Source organism: Aythya ferina (assembly GCF_964211825.1).
Source record: "Aythya ferina genome assembly, chromosome: 15".
In the NCBI taxonomy this organism is placed as follows: Eukaryota; Metazoa; Chordata; class Aves; order Anseriformes; family Anatidae; genus Aythya; species Aythya ferina.
The window spans coordinates 10,005,333-10,028,313 of record NC_140314.1 but is presented as its reverse complement, the minus strand read 5'-3'; the positions used below and the strand labels follow the sequence as shown (position 1 = coordinate 10,028,313).

General features: G+C 32.9%; 1 protein-coding gene across 3 annotated transcripts in view; it reads right to left on the bottom strand.

The window, feature by feature from the left end:
- SNX29 (sorting nexin 29) overlaps window positions 1–22,981 on the bottom strand; it is a 139,197-nt gene that overhangs the window by 77,308 nt on the left and 38,908 nt on the right. For all 3 annotated transcript variants that reach the window (XM_084536434.1, XM_084536436.1, XM_084536435.1), the window contains exons 14-15: window positions 18,650–18,732; window positions 9,717–9,823 (exon numbers count right to left, since the gene is read on the bottom strand). In XM_084536434.1, the coding sequence (XP_084392560.1) occupies window positions 9,717–9,823; window positions 18,650–18,732 (190 nt within the window). The remainder of the gene's footprint in view (window positions 1–9,716; window positions 9,824–18,649; window positions 18,733–22,981) is intronic.

Below are 22,981 nucleotides of genomic sequence, written 5' to 3'. Positions count from 1 at the left end.
CTATTAACTTGTTCTCAGTTTAATTTTTGATGAGCAAAGCGCTTGACAGGTACAAATTAATCAGAATATTTTGAATTGGGAATAATGTAAAATACACAAACTAAATTCAACTTTGTCAATAATTCATGAGTAACATTCTGTACTCTTACACAGAGTTAGAGGTCCACTCATCCCAGGCAAATCTGTGAGGGGTCAAAGGAGCACAAATAAAACAGTTTTGCTGTGACGCACATCCTTGTGCATAAGTAAAACACGGTGGCCTCAAGCATGGCTAATTCATACATAGTCTTGCTGTGTCTGTGCTCTCCATTTTTGATCAAAATGGTTAAAGAAGCACCAACTGAGGTAGTATGTATATGAAAGCAAACGGGGCTGGACGAATGATGTGCAAGAAAAGTACAATTTGCACAGCAAACTACGTTTAAGTTGATTTCTTGCAAAGAGATCTGAAAAAAAAACAATAAAACTCAAATCAAGGTTAAAGACAATACCGAGTTCTTGAATTTTTCTTACACACAAGCATAAACCAACAGGGTGCAGAACTCCAAAAGGACAAGGGATCCAGAATAGCAAAGATCTATATTGTAGCAGTTATCTGTTATCTTCAAAAAAGGGTGATGAGGAAACTATCTGGAACAAGGAAAGACATCTGTGTTCAACAAGGTTTTGAGCTACTCTTTCCAGAATCTAGACTATGAGGCTGAATGAAAGTTTCAGTTTTGATAGATGACCCATCAATACCTAATACACCTAGCAAGGGAATTGTCTGGAACTGATAATGGTGCCTGTAGCCTTATAGCAATGAAATTTGAGCCCAAAGGTGTCTGTAGAACTAGTTTGAGGGGAAAAGAAAGATTCCATTCAGAAAATCCTGTTGTTAGAAGTTTCCATGTGCAGTCTCCCTATATTCTCTAACAAAAGGGAATACTGATGTGGGCCGTGATCGTAGGTGCAGTGCCAGAAAAGCAGTCTTACAGCAGAACAAGAAAAGCTACACATAACAAGAGAGGTTAGACGAAAACATAATCAGTGACTGGCTGACCCCAGTTGCGGACATAGCACACTACCGTAACAATACAGTTAAACATTCTATTTTTCAGGTTACAGCAACTCTTGAAACATCTCTTACAGCCATCCAAAGCTGGGAGAATATAGAGGCAATGGGGTAACATTATTAGGAACAGAGCTGAATAAGATGAGCCTCAATCTGCTACTTCAGCAATAGCATGGGGACTTGGGTTTTTGCCAAATCTCTTAAAAGTTCATCGTTTTCCTTCTGGAGGCAGTTGACTCTGCTTCAGGCTTGCCTTTCCTTGAATTACTATTCTGCCTTCTCCCTCTTGCCCAGGAAATTTCCCCAAGATAAAGCAGTTTAATTCAATTTCTTTAATTTACTGCTTGCCTTTTACTTCAGTAAAGTAAATACTTCAGCCTTGTTCCAGACAATTTGTGTCCTTCACATGATAAAGAAACAGTGAAACACAGCTTCAAGTTGACAAGCAATGAGATGACATCACTGATCAAGTAATAAAAATTTACTAAGAATTATGCCAGAACATCAAGTATTCTTCTGGAATTTATTTCTATATTAGAGCGAGTCCTTCAAATCTAGTAACTTCTTGTACAACTGGCTCTTTAAACCACAATTTATATTATTTAAGGTAATAACAAGGTTATACCATTTCACTTACATATTATGTCATCACATCTTCCTTTATTCATTCCACACTGAAGTCTAATCAATAATTTTCCCTACTGGGACTTCATTCATCTTCACAATTGTTTCTCTCTGTGACAATGTTTAATGCAGAAAATTAACGTACAAACTGGCTAAGTTTCCCTTGGTCACAGGATCATTCAGGTTTGGTCCTGGTCATACCAAAAAGCACTCTTAAGGAGCCCATATCCTTATCTCAAAGAAGTGAGCTTAATGCACAAAGTATTTAGAAGACTTCATACTACCAGATTTCCAAAGACATGTTGTCAAAAGAAAATCTAAATCTGCTCCTGCTCTCCAACAGCACTGCATCTATAGAGTCCAGCATGACCAGATTTAAGAACCGTCTCCAGAGAAATTACAGAGGTAAATTGCACTTTAATGTTCCACAGCAAAGGAGTGAGCAGTTAACTTAAAACACTCTAGGTATGTTTCACTAAGCATATGAATAATATAATCACCCTTAGAAGCACAAGCTCTTAGAGTATAGAAATTGCCTTTTAAGAACTTGCATCAAAACAACATTAATTTCTTTTTTATGAGTCTTTTAATAGAACTCAGATTCTTTTTTTTTTAAATGCAACTTGAAGTAAATTCATTAAAAATTCTGCAAGAACCACATTTGAATCAATGGATTTCTGTCGAGTATTGGTAATTTTCCCCATACATCACTAAAAACAACAACAAAAAAACTTTTATTAAATTACGGTTGCAAAACAACATATTTCCCAAGAAACCCGAGAGGAAATGGGAAGTGGTTTCACTTTCCTCCCAGTAGAAGCCAGGGTCTATATTTTCCATGAGAAAATGACCTTTATCAAAAATGAACTATCACCCTCCCCCCCCCCCCCCCCCCAAGAGAAATAAAGCCAAGTTCTTAAAAAAACAGCATGTATCTTAGTGAATATGAATAATTAACTTTTTCTACAAATGAAAAATAGTAGAATTCAAAACAGCTGCTAGTAGATAATAGGCAATGCACACATGCACATACTCAAAAGCATTTCCTGTTCAATAGTGTGGTAGCACTTCTGAGACTGTAGCAGTTTTCCATACTACTTGCGTGTGGCATTGAATTTTACCACTACTTTGTCCCACTCTGCTAGGATTAAAAGAAATTACTTGAGAAAAATAAATTTACATCACACAAATTAGAAATCACACACTACACAATAATACATAAAGTCATAATAACCTGGCAGGAATTGTATCATCATCATTGGATCAAAAAAAAAAAAAAAAAAAAAAAAAGTTTCTTCCAGGTCCAACCTTAAGAATAATTCAGTCACAAACATTTAAGTCATCATTCAAAGAAACACTTCAGTGTGTCCCATTCCTCTCTGTCCCCCACCCAGGCTCAATTTTTGGACCCCAGTATTTCCTCCTAGGAGAGGGATGCTTAAATTCATATCAATCTGTGGTTTCAATGTTCCACAGTTATTAAATTGCTGTCATTTATCCCCTTGCTCGCAACTCTCCTCCTAAGCTACACATTTTCCTTTTTCCTTTAAACCATGATGGATTACCACAGTTAGGTAACATTCACCAGCTGCTGCCATACTTCAGATGTACCTTGATGTCAGCTGTGTCTGAGGACTTTACAACAAAGAAATCTGGTAGAAATTGCACAATGCTGCTGCTCTTCACAGTCATACATTTCCATCTACTCTACGTGCAGGACTGTCATGTTAGAGAAGTGATCCAAATGCAAGCACCTCAACAACATGTTTTAAGCTAAGCCAGTTTGCACCACAGACCTAGAAACTATTGTGCCATTACAACTGCAGGGTAGGTGCTGTGATACATGTACAGAAGGAGGATTTGAGCAATAGATGGCTGCGTAATTGATAATTGCCACTAAAGATGCCATATAAACCACAGCGTGTGTTTAACCTGAAGAACTTTGTCCATGTTTTCCCAAGTATGTGATTAGGTATAATAAAGGGTACTGCCTCTCCCTGAAAAGCTCAATAACAGCCTTGAAAACAGTAACCTGTAACTGCTAAAATACAGGGGCTAAGATACGAAATAACCGTGGTTAACTGTAAATACCACACTATTTTTTCCTCGCAGAACAGACAGCTTAACACCATAATTATTTACTGTTATCTGAATAAGTAGGGAGACTGAAAAATAAGTTTATAAAGAAATTTAAAAAGTGGTCAGCGTTCACATTAACAAATGGATCACAAAGTGCACAGCAACTCATAGGCACATCATTCTTTGCCTCAGAAAAGAACACCAGGATTACGCTGCTAATGAGAGAGATGCTGTACACATTATTCAGAGAACTACACGTTGTATTTCTAGTGTTGCACAAAAATTTGCTCTTGCTAATACACTTCTAGCACTAGCACATGTAGGAACTTCACTTGTGTGCTGTGCACTCTTGTGGGCAAACAGCTTGTCCAGATCCTTCCAGATCTTTTTTTTTTTTGACATGCATTATTACCGAGAAAATAAATATAAACATAAATAAGCAGATTTCACAATTCTTATGAAATAATAAACATTTTTGTAAAAACTAACAAATAAAGTCTGCCCTTGTGTCAATATGTACTGGCCAGATGCAACTCCATCTCACAATATTCCAATAATGGTTTAACCAATGAAAGCTACAGAAGGGTTTGATGCCATAAAAATGCACTGACCAATTTACTAATTTAAGACTGTTTGCTGTACTCATTTCAAACACAAGTAAACTAACATTTAATAGCAAGGCTGCATGGCATGCTAAGGTATTTAAATAAAAAAAAAGTAACCGAATTTCCAAGGGTTTCACTGTCCATGATGCACTGATCTATCTCATTTGCCTGCTGAATGGAAACTCACACTGCAGGCAAGTACACTAACAAAGTAGCTGCCAGTAACTAATACAGCTGGCCAACTTGCACCATTTATTCAATACTAACAAGAGCCAGAGATTTTTAACTTTTCAGAGAAGGTATTACTTTTTATATCTCTCCTATAAGCAAACAAGTGCTATTATTTAATCAGTGTATTTATAGGCATTCTGCTCTAATACCTAGGGGAACAATCTATGTCTTCATACAGTTGTCGAAGATACAAAACTTATCTGCTTACTTACGTATAGACTTTCAAATAGGTTATGTAGCTAAATAAAATGGTGCTCATATAATTTTAAAACTAAGTTTTTAATATTTCTTTTTCATATTTTTTTTATTCTTCTCTTAAAATATCATTAACACGTAAGAGCAAATTCTATTAATATAGTGAAAGGTTCTAGGTTTACCGGTAGCTTGCAAAAAAGAGGTAAAAGAACAAATCTTCACCAAGAGCGTGGTTGCACACTGGAACAGGCTCCCCAGTGAAGTAGTCACTTTACCAAGCCTGTCTGAATTTTAAAAGTGATTGGAGTGTGCACTTGGCCACATGGTCTAAACTTTTGGGTAGACCTGTGCGGTGCCAGGAGTTGGACTTCATGATCCTTATGGGTCCCTTCCAACTCGGGATATTCTATGATGCTGTGATTCTATGAAATCAATTTTATTTATTTATTTATTTTACACAGAAGAGTACAAGAAAAATTGGCAAGAGCAAAATAGTTCTTTGTAGTCGGAGTTGTGGTGTTTGCTTTTTTTTTTTTTAGTAGATACATATTACTATATCACTGTCACAGCCTTTCCACATAATCATATGGCATTAAAGCAGTACATTGTGCAGACATTAGCAAAACTGCCGTATCAAAATTCCCCACTTTAGGATTTCAATTCTGGACACAGTAAAAAAAATCATAACAATATACTGTTATTTGCTAGGTGAAATTGAGAGATGATTCTACAAAGATGTTGACACTTTCTGGCAAAGTTCTTAGTGATTTAAGGTATCTTCCCTGACCATATGTCTTACAAGATGAGAAAGGACTGTGTAACAAAAACAGACCAACAAAAAACTGTTGCATTTCATCATGAACACAGTCTCATTCCCATGGCTGAAAATCCTCTAATTTTCAAAAACATGGATTATACAACAGCATACAATTGAAAAGTTCTTAATAAATGGAAATCTGAAATTTATAGACTAAAAGGGTACCTCTGAACTTCCATTTACTCACAGTGAGAGCAGCACAAAGAGCCTTAAAGAAAGTCACACAGGTGCTTTTCACAAGATACTATCCTATTTCGGTACTCCATTACACAGAAGAATGAAAGGTCAGACATTTAAAAGTGTTTAAAAGACTCAGCTACCCAACTACTGTGATAAAAATCCATAATTTACCCTTTTGTGTAGCTGCTGAATCAAAAAGAAAAAACCCTTAATATAGCTTAAAGTCTTCTGAGCGTTTTGAAATGAAATTGAAGAGATTAAAGTTAAAACTCAATCAAGATGGCAGTTTGAGCAAAAATAATCAGCAGCATGCTTTTGAGGCCTCAGGATTCAACTGGCCAAATTACTTGTTCTACAAAACAGAAAAGGCTAGAAAACTGACCAGAACTCTGCTAAATGGTCAAACCTTGATTTAATATCCAAAATTACCCTTTGTAGATCCTGTGTTGGAGATGATTCAACTACTCAGAAAAGCTGCATCTTTTTTTTTTTTTTTTTTTTTAAGAAATTTAATCTTTTTTTCAGAATTCCAGAATATTTGATATTCTGATATAAATAAATTCTCAACTCTAATCTTCTACTGAGCGTACTTATTTGAATTAAGTGATTCGCACCTCAAGCTCACATGAACAGCATACACACACCTTCCACATCAGAAAAAGTTTCCCAACCTCATGTACCAAATGTTCAGAGACAAGTTCTTCAGGCAGAATGACACATCTAACACATAAAAAATTAATCCCGTAAGCTATAGGAAAAGGTTCAAAATAATATTTTCAAGTTTGTTAAAAGGCAAACTGCAGAATTCTGGTGAACATGACTTTAAACTACCAGGTAATTTATGTAGAAAAATTCTGATTCAGAAATGTTTATTGTACTGGCTTCTAGAAGGGAACCCCTGGAAAGCTGGAAAGGAATGTGCTTATTATATAGAGGGGAAAAAAAAAAAAAAAAAAAAAAGGATATTTCGCTTAGCCTCCAACATTCTTATAGAACAAGTATTTTTTTCACAGAGATGAGGGTTTAATATATTGTTGTAGTTTTAGGATATTGGAAACCTTTTAGTCCAACAGAGGAGCTAGTCTCCTCATTCCCTAGTCTGACAGAAATTGTCTATTCCAGGAAACAGAAAATTCAATGTCATTTATTGAGTCTTTAACGGAGCTCTCTCATAATACTATTTAGCACATCGTGAGCATATTCTAAAACTTAAATTGATGGAATGCAGGTTAAAGCCTATTTAGGTTTGTTCACTAGTTCATTACTGGATTACAGACATAGAAGACAAAGAGAAGTAATAGAACCATTAGAAACAGCCTCTTACAGGTAACAATCCCATCACAGGTCTGCTTGTCAGGATGTGCAGACAGACACACCAGCTGTTTTAGGTTTTTGTTTGTTTTGCTTCATTTTAAATCCTTAGCAATATCAGGTCTGACATGAGCAAGTCTTTAGAAACTGTTTATTTTGAGCTTAGCTGCAATGCAAGCTTTGAAGAATTTGTCTCTCCCGTGGTGTGTTAACAGGAAAAATTCCACTGATGTTATTTGGAGAGACCTTGCAAAAGCAGGACAAACCAAATGGAATGTATTTATAACTTACATACAGCAAACAATGCAGGGCGAAGGCCCAAAACGTAATGATTTTAAATGCATCTTATTATTCATGGTTTGAAAGTTGTATAAATCCATCTAATATACTTTTTCTTCTGGTTCAAAATAACCTTACAGTTCCAAAGCATTTGACATTAGAAAATGAGTGCATGCACGTATGCATAATACTAATGGTAGCCAAAGACCTAGCAACATCTCACAAGCTTTCAGTCAGGGTTTAGAAAACACTATGATAACTATATAGATAGTTCACTACTATGTCTAAAAGGAAATATTCCACACAATATATTTTACATGGAAAGTTGTTTGTTTGTTTGTTTGTTTTGTTTTTTGTTTTGTTTTGTTTTTTACAAAAACTTCTGTAATGTTGTTTTAAGCATAAGACCCAACAAAATTCAAGTTCCTTTACTCTTTCAGAATTTTAAGCTGCAGTGTTTTGTTTGTTTGTTACATCTACTTGGTTATATCAGAATTTCTGATCATATTTTATTAAACAAATAACTTTGAAAATTTTTAACTGTATTTAAAATATGGTAAGAAACTGAAACAATATATTAAGTTAAATAACTAAATATGTTATTATGAACAAAATCATTTTGCTAATTAATAGTCAAACCATTGTTTAAATCCTCTTCACAGCTAATCATTTCCTCAAGAGAATTTCTACCAAGAGGTTCAAGGGGACCTCTGTCTTCAGTTGAAATAGTCTACTAGGCACAAACTAACAGTCTTAAAACTGCTTAAAGTCTGAACATGTTTCAGACCCACTTATAGCTGAATTGAACTGCCAGGAAACCTTTTAGTAGGGTTTCTAGCCTGGTCCTCAAAGTGGAACACAGGACAGGCTAACTTGTCATCCTTCACTTGTGAAAAGAAAAAGTAGTAATGATTTTCAGCAAGTATGTTTGTTTTTTAACAGAGACTGCATCCTATTTTGAATACGTGAACATATTGTTACAGACTGGCAAGTGAGACTCAAATGGAGAGTTCCTCTTCTGGGTGTGATCTGCACCAAGGTTTCCCAGCGATTATATCTATTGCTGTGGCATCAGTGCTACTGCTACCACTGTCTTCCACAAAAATCCCGAGTGTTACCAATAAATCTTTCAACATGCAGAAAAGCTTAGTAGAACAAAGGAGGGTGCTCTTAAAGCTGCAATAGATCTTACCTTTGCTCTTACAGATATTCTTTTGAAAGGTACAGAACAAAGAAGTCAAGAACCCATTCAAAGATATGCATTACGTAAAGATTTAGTTTCACATGGTCCTATGAGAAAAGGATAGCCACGGACAAATGTTTTAGAAGAACTTTATTAATCTCTTTGATGCGTGACTCGAATTTTCAGTCACCTGCATATTAATCAGTTAATGTAAGTATCCAATTTCAGAGTATTTTGGGCAAGTGAACAACACAGAAAGTTGTTTTACTTTTTATTGAAATGTTCATTTAATATTTCATAACAGAAATGGGTATTAGATATTAAATTTCATTACTTATGTCTGAAAAATAATTTTTATTTATATTCAGGATTAACCCCTAATCTTTCTCTCTTCTTATTTTTTTCTTTTTAAAACTAATGAATTTGATATTACTTTACCACAGAGAATCCTGTGTTAGAAACTTTTTCTAACATGATCATATCAAAATAATTAGTAACTTCCAGTATTCATTTCCATACTGCATTACTCCATAAGCTACACATAAAACAACATAAACATGAAACAGAATAGCACAATCAGAAAAAAGTATAAAAGCAAAAGAAAAAAGTGACAGATTTCTTTATGTCCTCAGGAAACTTTAAAGCTCAACGCACAGTACAACAAAGCTTGTTAATTATGTACTGTAGCTTATGCAATAGCTGACACCTATTATTTCACCAGCATCCATTATAACTTTAAGGAACTTGTTTATTTATTAAAACCCTCATGAAAGTTGTATGTCTTAATGCAGTAAAACATTCTAGAATGAAACTGATAAATGAAACCACTGTTTAAACAAGTATGGTCCATTATTTCTGTAAACTACAATATATTTTGATAACAGTCAATTTTAATATCAAATATGAATGTGTACCGTTATTAAATATTTTTAATCACCTGAATTGTTTTAAATGGGCTTTGAAGTCAAATGAACAAAACTGTATTTTAAGCACAGAAGTCAGAAGATGGAACCTTTCATTTTTAATTCTTAGAACAAAAATCAGAATTGTATTTTAGACTAATGGGGAAAAAAGACAGCTAAGGAAAAAATGCTTACACAGCTTCAAGTCTTATTTTACCATTATTATCTCATAAAATTTGTGCAGTGCAGACTTTACCTCAATCAATTTTCTTTCATAAGAGCTGGCTAGTTCCTCATTGTTTTCTGCTTGCTTTTGGTCTGGAATAGTAAATTCACCATCAGTGCTCCAAATGTTTGGCAGAACTAAAATTAAAAGATACATCAAATTACAATGATAAATTACATAAACATTTAAGACAATTATTTTAAAAGTAATAGCTCTAAAAGAAACAGTTATCAGAAGTATCAAAATAAGATAAACTATTTGAATAATATAAAAATTTATAAAATAAATACTTTTACATCATATAAAATACTATAAAACAATATTACAAGTACTACAATAAGCGCTGCAGGGAGCTTTCTTGCAAGCACTGTTTAGGCACATTTTCTCATCTTAACAGGAAACAAATGCAAACAAAGTATTTGGCTGTTTTGTAACTACAGCTCAATATGTAGTGACTCCAATTCATACCCAAAGCCACTGTAAACTAAGCCTATGCTTCTATTTTTATTTTTGTTTTTATTTCCATTCTTTTTCATTTCATTTTACTTTAAATTTACTTATGAAATTTTTCATTTCATATTACTTACACAGGACTACTCGCACATCATAGAAATTACAGACAATAAGGCTAAGAATAGATATTAGATGAAGTGTGAAATGCTTAATATTTCCTTTTTTTTTTTTTCTCCATACAGCAGAATCATCTGTATTTATTTTATTCCTGACACTTAATTGTCTAATTTATTCTTAGAAACCTTCAATAAAGAATATTTCATGCTTCTGTGCACAATCTATTTAAATGCAAGTGCTCTTCTCGGAAAGGTTTTCTTGATAATTAGTCAAACTTCCTTCACCTGCCATTTAAGCCCATTATTTCCTTATCCACACTGAATGAAAACTGTTTTATCCTATTCCTGTTCCCAGCTACCACTTCCATATTTGAAGATCACTTGAAGGCCTATTCTGAGTAAGTCTCCCCCAAATTACACAAACTCCAATTCAACTTCTCTTCATAGATCATGAATTTCTGGAAAAAGAAAACACGATAGCACATATAAAGTAAGCAAGCCCTCATGAGAGTGGTTTAATAAATGCTTTGATTGTTTTTCAAAATCTAGATTATACATACAATCATATTAAGGTAGAGAGAAAACTCCGTAATTCATTTGATTAAATGCCTGCAAACTGACTTTTGATTCAAATAAGAATATATAAATTCAGAAGCTAATTAGTATTTTAAATTAATTTTGAAAGCTATTTTAATATCTAATTTTCTTGTAAATCTTCTTTAGAATTTTCTGATTGAAGACCTTCAAGATCAACATTTTATTTCAGCATAAAGTTTGACTACATATAGCACTTTTGTTTAAACAATTGTGCATACAGCTTTCACAATGTGATGAAAAATGTCTCTGCACATGGTCAGTATTCCCTTTACATTTATACATCTCACTTGCAAATGCCATAAAAGACTACAGGAATGACATATAATTTATCATAGTTATTTTTGGACTTACTATACTCAAAGTAACCAAAAACCTAGGTCAGCAAGAAAGCTAAGACAACTGACAAAGACACAAAAGAAGAAAAGGCAAGATACAGTAAGAAACTAACATCAATTTTACCAAAAAACATTCATATTAGTTCACAACACAGCACTCTCATTTATCATGGTCTCCTAAAACCAGTATATATAAACTGCAATAATGTGCCTATACAGAAGACTGACATACATTTCAGGAATGCTGTAAATTACTGTTAACCATATGCTATGCTTTCCTTATTCCTTAACTACCAACAAAGAGAGAATCCATAGGATTATCTTATTACAGAATACTTTCTCCATAGACCAATTTGTTAAATAAATTTGTTAAATTTAAGAAGATTATTCTTTGGATTTCACTTACTTAATACATGGACTTAATACATGGACTGCCATGCACACTTATTTTCATGTTTTAATAGAAAGAGATAATCAAAAAACTCTAAGTCTCTGATTTTAAACCTTCCATGTTGGTTAAATTTATGGCAGTGGTTTTACTGTTTATTTTAATTTTCAGATCATATATATTTTTTAAACTTCATAGGTATAAGCCATTAACAATATAAAAATAAAATAGTCATAAATTTAATACATCTCTTTTTCCCAGTAAATCAAAACTTTGTGTTGTGATTTATTCTTAGGTGATTACTGCTCAACTCATGGAATGAAAAAAGCACATAAAACTTTTTAAGCTTTAATTGCAGTTATGTTAACTGAGCAGACTTTAAGATGGTTCATTGAAACAGTAGTCTGTTATGAAAATAATGTACTGACAGTTCTCCTTTTTAAACCCTAAATGTAGAAACTATAGAAAACAATGTAATGTAATTAATTAACAAGGAGTAATTAAGTCAGATTGTAACACCTCAAACTGCCATATGAAAATGTAACTAATGGAAACAAAGCAAGGCTTTTATGGAACATCAAGGAGAAAAAAATAAATTCATACCAAACTAATCCAGTAAATTATGTGCTACACAAGATATACAATGAGCAGTGTAATTTCGTATTTATTCAAAGACTTAAATCTGAAGTATCGGATGTATTATGAAATGAGTAATGAAATGAGTAAGCTGAATAAAACTCCTTATAGCAAGCTTTTAAGCTTGGAATGCCTGCATTCTACAGAACTAGAGAAGTGCTACAGAGATGCACACAGGTCAGAGGAAATCTTATGCAAAAGGGTTGGCCAGTTTTTGTTTTTAATGTAACCAGAAGAAAATCCTCCTTCAATGGACAGTTAGCTTTGATACTGGCAGTTCCTATACTCTGACAAATGATTGTTTGGAGGAATGTATCTCAACTCAAAATATTAATTATTTTTCTGCAAGTTCAGTGTTTGCCTCCTTTAGACAACCTGTAGTGAATGAAGCAAGCAGGGTTGTCATGGAGAGAGGTTATTCCCAGACATGTCCTCGTTAAACTTTTGGAAATTCTGTAGAGACTTCTACTGGACTTGGGCCATCTGTCTAGGATTTCCAAACAACTGGAATGTAATAACAACAGCTGCTCTAAACATGGCACTGAATGCTAGGAAACCCCACAAGTCACTTTCTTTGCATGCTTTGTACAATGCATGCATGAGCATACTGCTTCTACATGGAACATTCTGAAAAAAAAAAAAAAAAAGAAAAAAAAAAGAAAAAAAAATATATAGCAACCTTAGAAATAAAACACCCCAAATCATATCAATTGCTATTCTCTTACAATAGCTTATTTGCAATAGCTTATGTGTTTTGGATATTTCTAAGACAATTCTCTTTTTATCATATATATATATATATATATGGATGTACATTTATTACTTTATTAATAAAAATACTGTTTTATGTTATTTTGTATACCAATACAAAAACAAAATATACTGGGGGGGAGGGGGTCTATAAGCCACAAGAATTTCTATAAATGAAAATACTTCTCTTGCCCTGACTCCAATCACCTGCATGCTAAAAGAAATACAGTATCCAAGTAAACTAGATGACTGGAGATTAATTACCATTTCAAGTCAAGAGACCTTAAAGCTAATCTGCAATATGGCTAACTGCTAGCCATGCCAAGCGGCCAGATACTCCTCTTATAGCAGGAACTGCACAAAGCTTTGCTACTCATCATCCAAGCTATGCCATGAGGATAAACATCATGGTTCTATCAATACATGCATTTATTAGTTCATAAAGTTTACTAGTGAATGTCTACAGTGAGCTCTGAGTAAGAGAAATCATTAATTTTTGAACAAGGAGTGAGACAGAATTGTGACTCTTCACACAAAGAAAATAAAAATACTCTATATAGGAACATTAATCCTTATTAAACATATGACTTCACTAACTATAAATTGGCTTCACTTTTAGAAATTTATTAATACACATAGAAAACATTATTAAAAACTGACAAAAAGGCTACCAAATAAAACTAAATTTTCCTCCTGCCACTCTAATATACAATGGTCAGCTTCTAGAAGTTCTTAGGTATGCTCCTAAAATTATTCATTTGGTTAAGCACTGCTGACGAAAAGAATCCTTTCTTGATTTAGCTTTTAACAATTTGTTACATTTATTAAAAGGTCCTGCATTAAAATACAACTCTGCTAGCTGAAACAGCTTTTGGTAGATGAAGAAAGGATTTTTCCAGATGGCAAGGCATAACTTGAAATTAATTTTGTTCTTTCACTGGACTTTGTGCTTCCACTTTATGCTTTCAAAAGCATGTTATTCCTTGTTTTCTTGCAAACACAATATTAATTGCAAGTTGCTGTCTGTAGCTCCCAATTCAGATTAATAGTCAATTTACTCAGCCTTTTTGAAATTAAGATGATTACTATAATTTTTAATTTGCAATTCCTTTGTTCCTAAAATTTTACATGATTTTGTTCTATTAGTTTATTACTTGATAAAGAATCATCTCTTCCTGTTTTTTCTTCATCTTAAACTTCAAAAACAGACGACCAGCAACAAAAGATTCTCATTCTTCTAGCCATCATTTATTTATGGTAGCAGAAACTCAGCTTTGTGTGGTGAAATCTTAATTTGCTATTCTGTTCATGGCATTAAAAAAAAAAAAAAAAAGTAGTCATACACTGAAAACAAAAAAAAAAAGGAAAAATAAAGAATGACTTAACTTACATGGCCAAGGTACGCTTTTCATACAAAAGCACTACACTGAATTTCAAATGGAAAAGTTGAAATTGAGGGCTCCTCAATGCCAAAACCTGCCCTTTGTATTTTGAAATACCAATTAAATAGCTCAAATGATATGTTCAAAGACAATACTCCTTTTAAATTAATCAGGAACACAGAAAAAGAGGACTATGCACTTATCATTCCTACTCATCACTTCTGTGTGGCAGATTCTTCTGCCCAATGGTAAACCAGCAATGAACAGTCCCACACAAGCAGTTCTAGGCAATGCTACCTGTACTGCAAGGTAGGAGGACCTTACAGGCCAAAAGGCTTTAATTTCCATCAAGATAAGCAAGGTTCCTTGTTCTTCCATAAGAAGGACAAAATATTCACAGCATTTTAATTACTTTTAATTAATTTCATAATCTTCCAAGAGTTCTAATACATATTAGAAGGTTCTCCCTACAGGTTGCAAGTGTTCTATTCTCAGAAATCACCTTTGATTTTCGAAACGATTTTTGTATAGCTTTTACTGAAGGAATACATAATGAATTGAATAATGCTTTCATAAAGAAGGTAAAATTAACGTTCCCCAGATGCATCTTAAATTAAATTCTTTAAAATTTCCTTAACATCTTTCTGTTAACTTTTTTAATCTTCATGTATGTATTGTTTTAATAATGAAAAAATATTCAGTTATCTTTAACATTTGCCTAATATTAAAGTGAGAAGCTTTTCCTATTCTAGTGGCTGCCATCAGACAGTTTATAGATTTGAAGACATCATCAAAAGCACAGCTATGTAACAACAACTGAATTATAGCCAAAAAATAGAACCTTCGAATTAAAAAAAAAAAAAAAAAAAAAGGTGGTACAAATACAATTAAAGCATTTCAGCATTCTCCACCCCACACATTTTGTGAAACTTTTTTAAAGAAGGTTACTCAATTAGCTTCAGGAATCTGTTTGGACAACTGAGAAAAAAAAAATCGTTGAGTACAAAGGGTCTAGAATTACTACACCTCAGCAGGTTTGAAAAATGGTAGACATCCAACTCCTGCTGACAGCTGAGAAACAAGGATGTTCATTCATTAAATGTTTAAATACAAATATCAAACTGCTCAGTCAATACTACTTAGCACTCACTTTGAAAGCTGGTGTGGCATTATGAACTTGACACACTTCTGAAGCTTGGGTAACTTATTTACAATCACACTTTAGAAACCAAACACTCAGCAAGTCACCCACCTTGAGGCAAACTATTATGCTGAATTTCATTTATAGTTTTAGGAATCCATTTAAGAGCCATACTCAATAGCATCTGATCTGATTTATTGTAGCAACCATGTTGAATACTCTCTATTTATAGTCATAAAAATAACAGCAGAAGTTCAATTATTTTGAATCTTTAAAAATAGTTTCACAGAAATTCTGAACGTATAGCGTTCTAAAATCTGTAATATATGTAAGAAGGCTTTTGTTATGATACTATTTGTAAGAAGATTAATCATCATTTAAATTACCTATTATGATAACATAGAGCTGTATTGAAATTAGTTCTATGCAACAGTTTAATCATCTCTGATGAGGAAAATTTCCTACCATTCCAGCACAAGATGATGGCCAGGTGTTTTCCAAGTATAAATACAACAAAACTCTGCTTCTCTGTCTACAAATAAGTCTAAATGTCCAGAACCTTAATCTACGAGTATGTAAATTAATATGCAAGAAAGAAATGAGAATTTCAATTAAAAATGATAAAAGCAGAGAAAACAGTAGTTTCTTCATCCTGTTGTCACAAGATTGTCACAATCTCAGATCACAGTAATAAAACAGATCTTGCAAATATACACTCTAATCCTTTAAACATGTAACCTAATTAGGAACAAAATTAGTTCCTAATTAGTTAAACAAGTGTTATGGTCACTTTACATTATATCATAATTATGTATATAATTATATCACACTTAGTTCATTAAGATTCAGAGATACCATTTTACTGAATGGCCAGAACTCTTAATTTTATGCTGCAAAACTGCTTCCATATTTTCAAAAAAAATACTGTTTTCTGCTGCCATGTTTGAACATAGGGACACTGGAATCCTTTAAAGCACTCTACCATGATTTGTTTGCTACTAAACAACGAAAACTTTTGGAAGTCTTTACACTATGATTGCCAGAAATTACACCATGAGTTTTACCTATCCCAGAAGATGTTTTAAAGCCTGGACCCCATTTGCTAACCCTATGTGCAAGTTCTTTACAATATAAACAATTTCTAAAGACACAGGGCTGATACAGAAGTCCTGAGATCACTGAATAAAACACAGCATAGACTATGGATTTTGGTCTATATTTATGTCTTGTTATGACTAGGAGATAGTACAGGTGACTGATTTTAAACAGGATGCCTAGACACAAGAGGTAAAGACAGCTTGTTTGGTTCTTCTTACTACTTTCCTCCACTGTTAAAAGCACAGTTTTCTACTTCTTGTAGGCTTGTGATGCCTATATTGCTCTTCAGTGATCAATATTCACATTCCTTTCTCTATACATATTACTATTCAGGGATTATTTACACGCTTAAGTACTCTTCTGAATCAGAGGCCCCAATACTACTAAAAATTTCACATAAATCACCAATGACAGAAGGGAGCAAAAAATTATTTGTTTTTGTTAAAAAAAATGTTAAGATAAATTATTACAAATATTACAAATAGTTCACGTAGCTGAAATTTATTCTGGTCACTAATGATAAATACTGTAGCCAAATAGTGTGGATTGACTAAATATCCTTTAAGTGTGAAGCATACATGTATTCAGTTTTAAGAATGTTGGTAATGTTCCACCCCCCTTTTTCATCCAGCAAATCTGACTATCCTACTTGGTTTCTATTCTTATCACTCACTAATTTGCATAATTTTATCATGGCAGAATATAGCTAGCCTAGGATTTTTTTTTTCCTTTTCCTATAATTAGGCTCATCATGGAAACTGTCAGTATCTAATGAAGGATAATTTCTGCTATTATAAGAAGCTTAAGAGATGTTTTTTGTGAATAACTCTTAAGATGAATCACTACGCTCCAGCAACGTCAGAAGTAAAAACGTGTTCTTACAAACAACAACCCTTTAAAGATGAATGAACTTTTTAAATTTTTTAAATTCAAGGTAAATATAGTGACTAGCCCATAAGGACAGAATTAATCTAGTATTCATTCATACAACCACCTGTATGAGCACAACATTGACAATCTAAAAAGAAAAAAAGACTGTACCAATTTCTTGAGAGCCACCTACTCTCTCGAAGAATCTTCTGTAGTCAGTAGTAATACAGTCCCACCAGAAGATAATTCAAAATCACTACTCCAAAAAGATACTGTCATAGAAACTTCTATCCCCACTAAAGAAATACAGGTAACACTGCTGATGACTTATCTTTCAGATCAAACATTTGCTAATTATAGTCAAAGAGGCTTAGCACAGAAAGCAAAGTGGTTGTTCTTAATACAAAGTCTATTTCAAACAGTCTACAAATGCTTATCTCCAAAATAGATACCACTAACACTATAATCTAGAGTTACTAAATTCTTACTTTTCAATAACAGATTAATTCACAGATTATTTTTTAAAATAATTTTTTGTCTGATAGCTTTTTCTGGAGCATTACTTACTAAAAAGAAAACAACCTCCTTCATAAGACTCTCATCTATCAAAAAGTGCCCTGTAAATGTAACTAGAAAAATCTACATTGACGTTTTCCTCAAAATATATCAAATATGTTATTTTTACTGTCGGGGATAGGATTTTACCAGGGTTCAAATAGATAAAATTATACCTTGCTAATCCCACTCGCATGTAAATTATTTTATTTGCTGCGATGAAGATTGAGCAAGAACATCCTGATTCAGCACTAATTTGATCATGTGCCATCATATAAGATTATTTTCATTTGACATCAATCTGCATTACAAAACTGTTCACACAACAGCAAATAGCCCAGTGAGAGATGCATCAACAACAGTGCCCATAGAAACAGAATTAACTTCTTTTCAGCTTGGATCTTCAACAGGGGGAGGTATGGTGTCATACTGGATAAAATGTGATAAAAAGATGGATAAAAAGCAGATTCTTGTAAACAAGATGCATGGCTGTTCACTGTCCATTTTTTCTTTGTAGATTTTTATATAGGTCTAGGAGTCACTTACATCATTTGATTAATACAACTATGCCCCCAATAAACTGTCTCCACAAAAGAAAAACAAATCCTGTGCATGGATTTTTTTCCTTCATTTAATCCTTACCTTCCACTGTTTGACCTTCTCTTCTGAGCATCTGGACAGCTCCAACATACTTCTTAAGTTGCACTTTTAGCACCTCATTTTCTCTGTTTATTAAAAAAAAAAAAAAAAAAAGAATAAGCAAATATTATTGTTTTCTCAAAATAGAGGAAAGACTTTCTCAGTGGAAACAATCATGTCTGTGATAATAAGCTTTATCTAGCTTGTGTCATCAAGATTAAAAAAAAAAAAATTGACTTTAAGTAATTATTAGTTGACATTAAGTAATGTCAACTGCAAAGTACTAGGAAAATTAGTCGACCAGGTACGCATGTAAGTAATGCTGACAGGCTAGATATATAACACAGATTACAGAAAGCTGTAAACAGATTAACTTAACAAGACAGGCATTTTATTCATGGGAATTTATTTAAGAATGAGAAGTCTCCAAAAACACTTGCAAATGTTTGATGGCCCTTATCATACATTATATAAATACATATATAATTGCTTTTAGTAATTGTTTGAGGAGTAGTTTGTGTCAAAATTTCAACCATATTACATATGGCCAGTGAAAATGCACAAATTTACACAAAGTGTTTCTTATGCTTTTGGAGTTGACTGATACACGAACAAAATATTTCAACTGAAACCTTCAGTCCCACTTCAGTGGAAAGTGTGAATGAAATGTAAGCAAAACTGGTCATCAGCAATAGCAAAGTATTCAGACTCCAAGTACTACATTCAAGACTTTTTTTTTTTTTTTTTTTTTTTTCTCTCGCCAGTTACTTGGCCTCAAAAGAAGTTGAGTTATTCCAAATTCCTGAATGGAAGTGCAGTCACTCCAATGCATCATAGTAGTTAGAAGTCAGTGATTTATTAGAACAAGATCAGGAGAGGAGTAAGAAAGGGTGACTTTTTTTTTGTTGTTTTGTTTTGTTGTTGTTTTGTTTGTTTGTTTTGCTTCTCCTTTGGTTGGTTGGTTTTTAAAGTACAGCTTCAAAAGTCTATAATATTATCTAATGAAATTATAAAAAAAGAAAAAAAAAAAAAAAAAGGAAAAACTTATTTTAATTCAGGAGATACCAGTCTTTACCTGCAGTAATTTAAACAGCTACTGCATGTGTAATGGAGGGTTTTACATGGGTCTATGTTAGAAGACTTTTTTTTATTAACGTTTTACACATGTACCCATACCCACATATCCACAAATATATCCACATATCCACAAACCTCCTAAAATATATATTTTTATCCAAATTGATGCTATATTTTTATTTCTATGGATCTCAAATCAGTTTTCAATATAATCTCAGCTTTATTCAATCATTTAGGTAGGAGGTTGCTAAGTCATTGGGAAGAAACTATTCATTACCCAACAATCAAATTTTAAATGAAGCTTTTGAAGGCTTTATGCATTTTAATATATTTTCATTTCCTATGCTACAAAGAACAAGTCAGATTTTCCACAAGAGATGGCAGGTGATGTTCAGATCAGCATGTGTGTAAATAAATAAATAAATACAGTATAACTATATGACAAATAAAAACAGATCTAAGTAACTCATTCAGGAAAAAAAAGAAAAAAAAAAAAAAAAAACATAAATGACACCTGGAACAAAAAAAATTATCACCACAGAATTGTTCATGTCTGCATGTAAATAACTATAATCAATTACAATCTACTGAGGTTTAAGGACTCTCATGACAGAATCATAAACCATCTTGTTTCTGCATTTGAGAAGAGATTCAGCACCTGTCCATACTGCAATAACACAGAAAAAAAATAGGAATTCTTCCACTATTGTGCCTATGGTTCAATTTCATGATAAACAGATGAAGTACACATATATAATCTCTGCCGTATTTATGATAAAACTATGTTTTCCCATACCTCAGGAAAAAAAAAAAAAAAAGAAAAAAAGAAAAGCAATTTCTCATATGTCTCAAATACAGAGGCCTGAATACTGTAATTAAGCTTCTGGAAGAAGTATCAGATATTGACAAATGCTTTCTGTGGAACTTACTCCTAAAACATGTCTTATTTCTAAATTCAGGCTTAAAAAAAAAAAAAAATCAAGATGGCTTTGTCTTGTTAAAAAAAGTTCTTTAGAAAATACTATAAAGGTACAAAATCTCCAAATAATAATAAAAAAAAAAAGACATGAATATCAATAACAACATGAAATAAAGACCTTACTGAAAGAATATGTACAGTTCATATAGAGAGCTGGGGCTAGATGACCTCCAGAGATGCCTTCCTACCTGAATTATCCTATGATCACACTATTAGGAAGTGCAAAACTACTGCTAATTGTAATTATATTTAAAACAAAGCAAAACAGGGTGTTGTATATAAGCCCTAAATGAAATATGAAACATAAGAAATATTACTCATGGCAGCAGAAGTTGAATTATATATAATACATGAGACTAGAGTATAAAACCAACCTTTGAAAATCTTTTCAATTTTCAAATTTAAGTTATGTTAGTCTCTCTTTCTCAGCACTGATACCAAATCCGAAGAAGTGGCTTTGCGGTTAAGATAAACAACTTCCTCACCTTTCTTACAAATTAACATCCCATTTTTTATAATTGTTTTCCTAAATTGTGGCATTTCACCAACTAAGTGGAAAAAAGTTAGTTAATAAAGGAATATTCAGATTAGTTTTCACAAGCAGGGACAAGAGATACTTTTCCCCTCTGTCTAAGAAGTTGCTTAAGGTAAGCAGCGCAATCATTTCAAGATGCACAACGTATCACTGTACTATCACTGAAATGCTATGCAGCTAAGTCTGAAGGAATTGCTGGAAAACAGATTATATATTAATCAAAATGCCAAATCAAAACCAATGTGGCTTAATAATACAGACGCTAGATATGAGGAGGCAGATTAGGTTACAGAAGGAACAGTAAACAGAAGGTACATAAAAGTCCAAATGCTGCAATAAAAAAGCAGTTTGTTTCCCCTCCCCCGTTTCCCTACACAGTACATTGTAATGTACATTTAATCTGCTCTTCTTGCTACAAACCCCATCCTTTGTAAGGGATGCTTTCCTCTAGCATCCCTGAACACAATCTAAGAATATGCAATCTGAGATTAGCCAATTTCACGCTCAACTTCAATAAACCTCTCTGCCTCACAAACTGATGTAATAGTACACCATACAAAAAAAAAAAATCAATTAAAAAACAGTAACATTGCCAAGGAGCCACTGGCACAAAATGTCCATGCAATTTGAGAAAGGATCATTGACAAGGGGAAAAAAAAAAAAGACAGCTTATAAAATAATACCAGAGTTTATTTATTCTATTCTATCAAAAGACTAGGAAATAGGTTAAACACTGAAACTACTTCCTTTAAAACAATCAGATAACTATTATGAAAGAACTATTGAAATAGTTCACATGGAAAAAAAAAAAAAAAAAGAGATTACTGCTACTTGAAAGTTAAATGACCTAAGAAGTTCTCCATTTTTAAAAGAAAACTTACAGAAATATTTCAGAGTTTCCTAACTAAAAGCTAGTATTTTGTACAGAAGACCAGCTGAATAAGTCAAATTTGCAGATGTCCAGACATAATCATTTCAGCACTGACTGATGATGTCTCAATCAGAGCAATATTTTTCCAGTGGCACAGATCCTGCAAACACGCACGCAGTCTTACTAAAACTAATATGATTATCCATGTAAAGCTGAGGTTATTGGATTAATTCTCAACTGAGACATTACCAAACTGCACTGCATCTTACCACAGATACTTAACACCAGATCTAAAATTAAAAAAAAAAAAAAAATCCAAAAGCTCTGTAAAACAAGATGAAGAATCAAAGAGTTTTTGCATTGCAAGACACTATCATTGCGTTGAAATGTACCTGTGGCCTTCTTCTGTGAAATATGACTGACAGGAACAAGAATACTTATTTGCCTAAAGTATGTTCAAGTGACTTCTTCCCTTGAGTCTTAATTCTGCAGTTAATTCTGCTACACGACAATGGGTAAAAACAAAGAGTGAGTTAAAGTTACTTTTGAGTGTATTGTCAATAAACAAACATATTAGGGATGTAACAGGTGTGCATATATACATATATATATTTTTTTTTAAATAGATATTCCCGTTTCTTTTTCTACTTGCAAAAGAAATCATCTTCACAGAAAGTAAACAGCATCAGAATAAATTGTAAGCATCTATCCTAAACTGTCACTTTATTTACTAATAAATATAATTCCACTACATCTCAAATAATTGTTTCATTCTTTTATTTCACAAAATGAACACATTGTATATTGAAAAAAAGGGGGTGAGAAAACCAGTATTCCAAAATTTTTAACTAGAATGACTGATCCTCAGTCATT